The sequence below is a fragment of the Aedes albopictus genome, unplaced genomic scaffold (genome assembly GCF_035046485.1).
Source record: "Aedes albopictus strain Foshan unplaced genomic scaffold, AalbF5 HiC_scaffold_639, whole genome shotgun sequence".
Taxonomy (NCBI): Eukaryota; Metazoa; Arthropoda; class Insecta; order Diptera; family Culicidae; genus Aedes; species Aedes albopictus.
The window spans coordinates 1-11,252 of NW_026917464.1; the positions used below are offsets into that span (position 1 = coordinate 1).

Sequence of the window (11,252 nt, forward strand, 5' to 3'; positions counted from 1 at the left end):
CAGAATATAGCTTATAAAATTTCCTTTCAAAAATATATTTTTTAGGAATTTTTCCGGACTTCGAAAATAGTTTTTCCGACTTTTCCACCCGATTTTCCTCAACAGTGGGAAATTTTGTGGAAAACAATTTTCATTTAATATTCTTCTGAATTGCTGAGAAAATTTGCTTACGATTTCACAAAAAAACATTGTGTCTACGATGCTTCGTTCTTGAAGTATGATTTTTTAAAGAAAACGGCTCATATAGCACATCTGGACAATTTCCACAAAATTGGTCATAACTCAGGAACGCAGAAATACGATATCTTGGAAATTTTACGGAATATAGCTTATAAAATTTCCTTTCACAAATATTTTTTTGGGAATTTTTCCGGAGTACGAAAATAGTTTTTCCGACTTTTCCAACCGAGTTTCCTCAACAGTGGAAAATCTTGTGGAAAACAATTTTTATTTTGTACTAGCAGTCCCCGGCAAACTATATCTTGCCCGGTTGTGGTGGGTTGACAACTGTTGAGGTCATTGCAGCACGGCACTCTAGATTAGTTTCATTTCGATCGTGTTGATTTTCTTCCCAGGTCATGCAAAATCACTACTTTTTCAATTTTCTAACTTTTTCAGTTCATTTTCGTAACTTTTTTCACTTATAAACACAGCCACCATGAATACGCATCAAATCATGCAAGAATCATTCTGCTCGATTCAGCCGTTCGTGAGTTTTGTTGCCTCAAAGGAACTCTAAACTCATTTTTATATAGGGTGACGATGGGTATTATCGGCAGTTTTGTTCTCTTCGTCATGGGGGGTATTTGTAGGCCGAATTGCCTGAAATTTGGGCATATAACTCAGCTTGGTTGTGAAGGATTTGAGGCCAACTGTGAGACCTACAGGTTTCAAAAAACCTCCCATGACGAAGAGAACAAAACTGCCGAAAATACGTAAGTTCCCCTATATATAGATAGTTTTATTTTAATGCTGAGAAAATTTGCTTATGATTTCACAAAAAAAAAATGATTCGTTCTTGAGCTATAAGTTATGATTCTGAGCTTCGTTCTTGAGTTATGATTTTTCAAAGTAGGTGGTGTCTGTGGAAAATGTTTTGTTTCCACTGGAGTTTTCCGGAAAATTAGGCGACCCTGATTTTTTTCAATTTTGTTTTTGTTCATATATATGTGAACCCTACCTGTGAAAAAAATTTCATTAAATTCTGAGAACCTTGGTACCAATTTGTACGATAATAAAAAAAATTGCCCTGATATTACCGTGACGCTACATATTTTGTTATTTGGTTCATATCCGATTTTTTTATATTATAAATATTCAATATTTCTAATTTTCTAGATGATGGACAATTCAATTCATTTAAAATCTGAGTATAAAGTATTGGGAACGTCTGTAGTGTACCTACACACATGTTCAACAATCGATCATGTGAGCAACCGGCGCACGGCCGTCACTGTCGGAAAACCCGCGAGAGCTTCGAAAAGTCGATCAAACCGATTGCGCATTCTCAGTTTGAAAAAAAAACGGAAAAGTGTCGTTCGAAGACAACAAATCCTGATTACAGCACCGGGCCAGCAACCAGTCGCATTTTGGCAGCCGTTAGCGTCGTTTGCAAGAAAAGAAATACAGAGTGTTCGGTGCTCTTCCTATCCAACCCATCATCATCGATCTGTGATCAGTGAAAGTGCAAAAGTAAAGATATTTTTAGTCGTTTGAACGACACTCTGTGAACACGATAAGCACTATCCGTATCTCGGCGGGCAGCCATTCGCGAAGCCAGTGCATCAAGTGAACTGTTTCTAGAACATTCAAGCGGTTGAGCTTGAGGATTTCAAGTGCAAACAGAACCTCTCGTGAGCAACAGATCAACCACAGAAAAAGAATGGGTGTCCAGGACGTCCAGGATCACGTACCCGTGCAGTGCGATTTCGAAATTTTCGGCCAGGTGCAAGGTGTGTATAAGAAGAGAACTCAGGCTGCCGAAGACAACCGATGATCAGTTCCTTTCATCTAAGAAAAAATCCAAATCGTAAAGCACTGAGAACAATTAAGGTTAAAATAATTCAAACAACCGTTGGTTTAAATAGCAACGCATAACTCTTCACCTTACGTCAATGGTCAATTCTTCGAGAAAAAAAAACGTTTCTCGTCGTCTAAACTTCACCCAGAAGGACGACTCTGCATAGTTCGAATCGGAACCAGCAGTGGACGGCGACACAGAGGAAAATATTTTTAAAAACCGATTGTGTTCCACTTTGATCGGATTGTTTTCTTTCGACGGTCCGTCTGCACACCCCCCGTAGCCCACTTCGAGTATATGGGAGGTGAATTTGTAGCCGCGCTACGGCTGAGGCGTTTAACAGAAAAGATTGACCTCTTGAAGAGCAAATTTAGTGGCGCGAGTCAGCATAGCCGTGCGATCATGTATTTTTCTTTTTTTTTTTTCTTTTTCAAATTTACACGCCCCGTTTTTTAAAACATCATCAAAGATTATATACATCCATATTAAAGTTCTGATAATATTATTTTCAATTTGAATAATGTATTTTTCTGGCATTACCTGCTTGAACAATTTAAAAGCATGCACAACGATGCACGAATTCTCCAAAGAGACATGACCTTGGTAACTAAACCGAAGTTCAAGTGTCAGTATTTAGTTTAAACAGTTAAGGATGTCAGGCAGGTAAACACTTAATCAAGCATCTGGAGATGGATCTGGGCTAGGGTGGTTAAGCAAACAGAATTTACTCCACATCATTCGTTCGATCTGATTCTACATCGGTATCCAAAATTTGAGCTTTTGGATTCAAAGCTTAGAAGCGGAAGCAGCAGGCCCATCTCTTCCTGAAGAAGAAGCGAAAGCGAAGAAATGGAACTGCCTTTCTCAAGAAACACGGAAGTTCTACCAGAAGCTCTACTCAACCCGACAAGGTTTCGTGTTGGGAGCCGAAATGTGCAGGGATAAGAAAAGGAACATCTTGACGGACCAATGTGAGATCATCGAAAGATGAAAACAGTACATCGACGAACATCTAAATAACAGGGAACGCAAGCACAATGACACAGAACGGAAATGAATCAACTTCAAATCTAAGGGAAGTCAAGTATGGATTACTGCACGAATTTATACTGGCCTGCTTACTATCCCGCGAAATTTGACGTTTGAGCGGTGTCGACACCACCCAAACGTCAAATTTCGCGGGAGAGTAAACAGACCAGCATAAATTCGTGCAGTGGACCATACCATCCGTCAGCTGCTAAAGGTTGACACAAACTAATTCGTGTTTGTACTCAAGACCACTCTTAGGACTCTCTCCATCGCCGTCTTTTATCACGGCTGAAATGCACCAATGTCACCGGTTACGACACGACCTCTCCCAGGCCCCGTAGAACTTCTTTCGTATTTCTTTCGAACTCACACTTCATTGCCTTCTATTCCGTCTCCACAAAGTGTCCAAGTTACCTTAATTACCGGTCAGACTAAGGCCTGAGTGTCCTCTGCTGTACATAGGAGTCGTCTCCATTCTACTCGGTCCATGACTGTGTATCTCCAGTTCCGCACTCTGCGAAGGGTTCGCAGATCATCCTTCACTTGATCGACCTACCTAGCTCGCTGCGCACAACGTCTTCTTTTACCGGTCGAACGACTCTCGAGAACCATTTTAGTCGGGTTGCTATCCGACATTCTGATAACGCGACCCGCTCACCGTAGCCTCCCGATTTTCGCGGTGTGGACGATGGTTGGTTCTCTCAGCAACTGATGCAGTTTGTGATTCATACGCCTTCTCCAAGTCCCGACTTCCATCTGCACTCCGCCGTAGATGGTACGTGACACCTTCCGTTCGAAAACTTCAAGGGCGCGTTGGTCCTCTGCACGTAGTGTCCATGCTTCGGCCCATAGAGAACTACCGGTCCAATCAGCGTTTTGTAGATAGTTAACTTCGTGTGACGGCGAATTTTGTTCGATCGTAGAGTTCTGCGGAAAGTAAACTGGATTTAACGCCACAATGCGTCCCTGAATTTCTCTGCTGGTGTCGTTACTGGCGGTCATCAGTGAGCCCAAGTACACGAATTTTTCAACCGCTTCGATTTCATCACCGTCGATAGAAATTCGGGGTGGCGGGCGCGGTGATTCCTCCCTAGAGCCCTTTGCCATCATGTACTTTGTTTTCGACACACTAATGACTAATCCGATTCGCCTGGCTTAATTCTTCAGTCGGATGTACGTTTTCGGCATCGTCTCAAATTTGTGAGCTATAATATCAATATCTTTAGCGAAACCAAGCAGCTGAACGGACTTCGTGAAAATCGTTCCTTTTGTGTTAATCCCTGCTTTCCTTATTACACCCGCTAAAGTTATGTTGAACATCAAGCACGAAAGACCATCATCTTGTCGTAACCCTCTCCGGGATTTGAAATGACTCTAGAGTGTCCCTGGTACTCGAATTACGCACATCACCCGATCCATCGTCGTCTTGGGCCTTGATCAATCGAATACGGGAATCCGTGTGGGCACGTTCTATTCGCGGCATTTCTGCAACTTCTGGCGGATGACGAACATCTGATCCGTTGTGGCGCGAAAACCTATAAATCCAGCCTGATATTGCATCACGAACTCTCTTGCAGTCGGTGATAGATGGCGGCATAAAATTTAATAGAGTATCTTGTAGGCAGCGCTCAGTAGTGTGATCGCGCGATAGTTCCCGCAATCCAACTTGTCGCCCTTTTTATAGATGGGACAAACGATACCTTCCATCTATTCCTCCGATAATACTTGCTCCTCCCAAATCTTGGTAATGACCCAGTGTAGTGCTCTCACCTGTGCTTCTCCACCGTGTTTTAGAAGCTTGCTTGGTAGTTGATCTGCTTCAGCGGCATTGTTGTTTTTCAACCGGCCTACCTCCTCCTCAATCCCTTGGAGATTAGGGGCTGGAAATCTTTCGTCTTGTGCACGTACTCCTAGATCTGTTACCACGCCTACCTCGGTGCTTGCAACATCGCCATCGTAATGCTGCCACCACCTTTCGTCCACCTCACGCTCGCTCGTGAGGAGACTCCCGTGATTGTGTCGGTACATGGCGGCTTGTGGCACGAAGCCTCCGCGCGAGCGGTTCAGCTTCTCGTAGATCTTCCGTGTATCCTTAGCACGGTATAGCTCTTCCATCGCTTCGCGATCTCGTTCTTCCTGCTGGCGCTTCTTCCTCCGAAAGACTGAGTTCTTAAAAAATAGAGTGTCGAAGTTACCATCGACGATAAGCCGACGTATTATAGCTACAGACGCTTCGCGATATTGAGCAAGAGCAGGCTTTAAAAGCGTCAGTGTCAACACGAGTCGTCACGTGATTTTTACAGAAGTACCTTTCTCAATGTCATCAAATCGGGAGACGATGACCAAGAGAGTCTAACAATATTCGCTCATTTTTCGGTCATGACGAACTGTGACATGGTTGTAAACAAGGCAATTACTAGCACACCGAAGGGTTTTGTTATTGTTTGAGTCCTATGAATCATCTCGGGAGTAATTCGCGAATAGGGCGTAACTAACAAAGCAATAACAATGCGAAAACAATAACCGAATTTTGCTGATCAAATTTTAATTCCTATTTAGAAGTAATACAGAATAATGCAACTTAAATAAGGTTAATTGATACAGTTCTGACATAGTTTCATGTTTTTCTAAGAACACTGCACGAGTTTCATAGTTTTTGCACTAAAAATTGCTTTTATTTAATTACGCCTGAATTGATACCTGAGAATGCTAATTTCGCCCAATACTATGCGCCTCGAATCGATATCATTTTCAGAATCGCCTTTTACTATTCGCCTTGTTTATGATTTTGACAGAATTTCGCCATTTGCTTTCGCCGTGTTTGCGTTTTGATTTCAGTTTCGCCTTCTACTATCGCCGTGTTTACGTGTTGATTTCAGTTTCGCCTTTCACTTTCGTAAACAAAGCACCAAACAAAACAAAGGAATAGAAGGCGTAATTCTTGTTTTTGTTCGTTTGGAATATAATGGGATTACGCCTTTCACTCAATCAGTGATTTTCAATAGTTAGAAAAGTGATACCAAGGAAACTTTGTGAGCATTTAGAAGACAAATCTAGCTTCTTTTCACTCCTGCAATTACTCAAATTGTGTACATTTTGTTCGTTACGGCTTTTTCGCTAATTATTACGGATCTATCAAATTCAACGACTAGCCTAAATTAGCTTGGACCAAGTGAAAATTTAAATTTCAAAATAATATGGAAGTTTTCGTCATGACGCTTGATTATTGCAAAATGACATGACGAAGTGCGCGAGTGCTCGTTTCACTCCAAGGCCTACTTGTTCATCGTCATGGGATGGTCACGACCAATAGCAGCACTGAACAGGAGGTTCTTCTTGGTCTGATCGCAAGAGGAAACGTTGCTTCTGCCTGTTTTCGGCGCACATTTCCGAGCCTGTCAAGTCAACCAAAGAGCATTGTGTCCATGAATGCCTTGAATCCTGGTACGGTCATTATATGGCAATCCAGATGAAACGAATTGACGTAGTCCCGTGTTTACGTGTTCGGGTCCTGTCACGGTCGCCATGACGTAGGTCCCGTGTCGAAGTTCCGATTTTTGCGGAAGTGATACTAGTGATCAATTAATAACACGGCCCATACACCTTCCATCCCTGTTTGGTTCGTAGCGCGATCGGTTCTTTGCCATCATTGCCTTTATCGGCGCGATCGAGTGGATGTTATTATCCGCAATCAGCAACTTCGGCTGTCTATTCGATGTACCGTAAACCGGGATCAAATTGATCAGCGGGGTGAAATTGATCATTCGGGTTCTACATTGTAATTCCATACTAGGAACTCTTAAGCGTCGTAATGATCCTATACTTTTTACGTCATCTGATTCGTAGATGTCTACAGATGAGTGTAACCTTTTATTTTTTAAGAAAAAAGTTAGTTTTGCCTTATATTTTTAGGAATTTACAATGTAATTCTCATTTAGCTGAAATCATTGCTAATAAACAATCGATTGCTAATAGGACTTCTCGTAAATTCTCTGTTTTAACATTTTTGTGGAGCCTTGGTTGGGAAGTTATGTAACTATTCTGAACATGAGATAGTTAAAAAAATCATTTTATGATGAAATAGTCATTTATTGTGATAGAAATCACTTTATTTTAATTGAAATTGCCTACCTTTAGGCGTTGAAGGGGAAATTTTAAAATTCAATTTTGCATTTTAAGTATTAGATTCACTATTTATAAGAATTTAAACACTCAATTCGATTTTAGAAGAGCAAAATTAATCGGAGTAGGAAATTTTCCGTTCCAACCGATGCTTAATTATATACTGATCAATTTCGCCCCAAAGTAGCATTTCCATTTTTTGATTTTTGGAGTTATTTAACTTAAAGTTTAAATTTATTGAACAAAATTCTAACATTTAGTTCCATGGAGATCTACTGGGTACTGATTTTACAGAAATTCTTTTGACAATATTTGAATTGCCACTGATGTTATGCGTAAAAGTTGTTTTAAAGTGATCAATTTGACCCCGGATTACGGTACTCGTACTTCTTTCGCATGTGCTCGTACTGCACTGCAAGCTCCTTTAAACATCAACTTGTGTACTAAATATATGCAATAATGTTTGACGCAAGACAAAAGCAGCGGAAATGAAAGAAAAAATGACGCTAATTCGATTTTGAACTGAAAACATAATAGCTGTGATAATAGCATCTTGCTGCCCACAAGCTCATTCCTCAGGAATCTTTCACATATTTTTCGTCCACCGGATGGTCTATTGCTCTTATACTCCAATCATGCATAGACGATTGCCGAACTTATTCTTCGTCAGTGTAACTGAAGCACTTCCGTCAAGGAACTCCAACACCGCAACTGACCCTGTTGTCGACCCTGGAGCCGACCTACTCATATCTGATATTACTAGTATCATACTGGCTTCAAGCACTCCGCGTACCGCAACTTCTTGAAAGCGTCGCAATGGCGCAGACGATGGTCAATAGATTGACACATCTGCTACGGTTTCAGTTTCCTCTTTTCGCTTGCGTTGGTGACCAAACTGCTGGCCTCGCAGTTGCAGTACAATCCAGCTTTTTTATTTCGCCTCTTTTTTCCGGATCAGGAAACACCTTTGGAAGGCGGCAGTGGATTGAACTCCACGAACTTCACAGGCATCTGCCACGATGTCCATCAGAAAATCCGTTATCATCCGAACAGTACTTTCCCTTCGATCTCGCCTGTAATGGACTAACTCGTGCTTTTCCGATATGGTAGCTATGCAACCAGCGGCTTTATCAGCCGCGGGTTGGCGAGATGGTGTCGTAGATTTGAGCCCGCAGATGACCGCATAAGTTACTCCACCATGTTTCCGAATGAAGTTAAACGGCTTCGTACACTCCACCCGAATCAGTTTGTCCAGCAAGCGTTGAGGTAATTGTTCTGGACGGCTGGCGTAGCTTCTGGATTACTTCTGGAATGGTTTCAGGAAGAAATAACTGCCCAGACACCAGCTCAAGAGTGGCATCTTCCAGCGCTTCCCGGAGGAGCCTTGAGATTTCGTGGTTCATACAGCTACAGGCGTCGTTGGACGCTTTGTAGGTGGCATACACAGCAAAAAAATCTTGTGATATCACATCATTTTCGCTGCACATCAGTCGCGTCGTAAAAGTGATGTAAACAATTACATAATTTTCATGCAACAAATTAGCCGCCGCGGCTTGAGAGTGGGTCTAGCAATCGCTAAAACCGGATCTATAGATGAATCAGATATAAGTAAAATATTGGCATGGATTTGTACACTGATCCGTTGATTGTGAGGCATATCGCTTACCTCTCAGCTATTTCACCGAGTTGAAAGGAAAGTGATAAATATGATACTGCTTCTGGGTATCTGCTGGAATGGGTTTGTTGATACTTTCCGGTGCCAACCAGGGTGTGCATAGTGAGTGTGATAATTGTTGGGAAACGATGTAACCGAGTGAAATTACGTTCGAAATGAATACATAACCAGAAATTACGCGCCTGGATATTACAAAATTACTTGCTGTGTAGAACAATGGGCACTGTGTTGGTTCGCCGGAGAACTTCGGGATATTGTAGGTTAATCCCTTCCTCGCGGTCATCGAAGCCTTCATTGATCCGATCTGCTGCTGCCTAGCCCGTTTTGGCTGATACTTGCCACTTTCATGAATGTCTTCATTGGAACAATTTTGCTTGTCCTCATTACCATGGATGAATTTAAACTCAGGCTAGACAGATCGGAATCGTCGGGATTTTCAACGTCCTCGTCATGTCCTCGTCGGTGATCTTGTAGTCTCATCAAGAGTCTCACATTAGCTTCTGCCTCTCTTCTAACGTTCATACCCTTGCTGGCATGCTAGACGAGCGCTGACGCTGAACTTAACAGTTCCTTTGACGGATTACAGGAAAATTTCATCGTAAACTCAACAGCTAGGCGTACGATAAAAGTGCAGTGATTCTGAAAATCACCGAATGCACGGAAATCTAAGGTATATGCATCTGTCAAAATTACCGTAGCTTTTGGCACTTTATATAAGTATAGCGTAACATCGCAGGACATTCGATATAGGGTGACAATGGGTATTATCGACAGGTTTGTTCTCTTCGTCATGGGGGGTTTTTGTCAGCCAAATTGCCTGAAACTTGGCCATATAATTCAGCTTAGTTGGGAAGGATTTGAGACCAACTCTGAGTTCAATAGGTTTCAAAAAACCCACGAAGACGAAGAGAACAAAACGGCCGAGAATAGGTAATTTCTCCTATTTTATTCTTATTTAAATTAACTGCATATTTTCTCACACGGATCGGATATGCAGTTACAGGCAGTATTCTATTGATTAAGTTTCCCATCGGGGTCTAATCTAATATTGAGATGCTATAAATTTACCCAGTGTAGATTGTATCGACGCGAAAAAGGTCAATCATACTTCCTTAAACGAATTGCGAAAAAAAAACCTTGCAAACAACGAAATCCATCAACTTCACGACAAACCGAACAATTTCGCCACCAGTTGCTTATTTTTAGCAAACATCAATTACTTAATTGCACAACTGGCACAACCTATCGAGTTGCCGCCCATCAGCCGTAATTTATGGCTCACTTGTTTCCCTTGACCATCATCGGTTGTCTTCTATCCAGCTGACATGTAACATTATCAACGTCCGTAACAAGACGTCCGTGCGGCGAGCGAACTGTATTCCACTGCGTCCAGTATACTGTCCGTAAAATTGTATTAACTTTTTCTTTTTTTTTCGTTTCGCTCGTTTTATGCTGCCATTGTCCAGGATGTGGATTCACAAAACACTGCAGAGACAACTGCATAGCGCTCGGCATCAAGGGGTGGGTGAAAAACTCCAAACAGGGTACCATCATGGGCAAAATGCAGGGAGCCAAGGCCGATGTCAACAAAATGTAAGTACTTACGAATACCTACACCGTACCTACGCGCGATTCGCTTATAACTACAGATGTATTCGAAAATTATTCGACAGATAGTTTTCTGGTCTGATTTCCTGCAGTTGAGTTTATTGAGATATCCTAGTTGTTGAAGTAGGCAATCGGTAACGGTTGCAATCCTTAGCAACTCTCTTGGTTTCACAGTTTGTTAGGAAAATTTCCTAACCAGTTCTTCTCAAGCACTCAAGTTGTTTGGACGTAATCAATAAATTTTTATTTATAAGAACCTTCTTGGTCATTAGGCCGAATGCTGTTTAACCGAACGCCATTTGATCGAAAGCGCCAATTGACCGAGCGCCGTTTAACCGAATGATGTTTGGGTGAAAAATGAACGATGAACTTAAATGGTCATGCCCCTGTTCTATACTGCTATACTGCAGTGATAACTAGAAAGCCTTATTGGTCTATTACACAAGTTTACAAAATAAAACGAAAGTCGTGAACTTCTGCCAACGACCAAAATTTTTGAAGCACAATTTAGTGCTGATTTCGAAACCGACCTTCAAAAAATTTAAAGTAGAACAATTTTGGAGTTTTAGCTCAATATCGAGTTTTGAAACTTTTCAAAATATGTAATTTTCTAAACTTCGAATATATTGCGTTTCGATCAACCAATTTTAAATCTTTTTCCATAAATTAGAAGCTGAAAACAATACCATTCGATCATCTGAATACAGGTTTTGCGTCAGATTGATGAAATTCAAGATATTGGCGAGTTTTAGGGACGATCTTCTTAAATTTTAGCAAAATTCACAATTTTTTTGAAGA

General features: G+C 41.4%; 1 protein-coding gene across 1 annotated transcript; it reads left to right on the plus strand.

The window, feature by feature from the left end:
• Positions 1 to 1,541: 1,541 nt before the first annotated feature.
• On the plus strand, positions 1,542 to 10,466 carry LOC109432871 (acylphosphatase-2). The gene is made up of 2 exons (XM_062843911.1): positions 1,542 to 1,952; positions 10,313 to 10,466. Exons 1-2 carry the CDS (start codon positions 1,883 to 1,885, stop codon positions 10,441 to 10,443), a joined length of 201 nt encoding a protein of 66 aa, XP_062699895.1. The 5' UTR covers positions 1,542 to 1,882; the 3' UTR covers positions 10,444 to 10,466.
• The last annotated feature ends 786 nt before the right edge of the window (positions 10,467 to 11,252 follow it).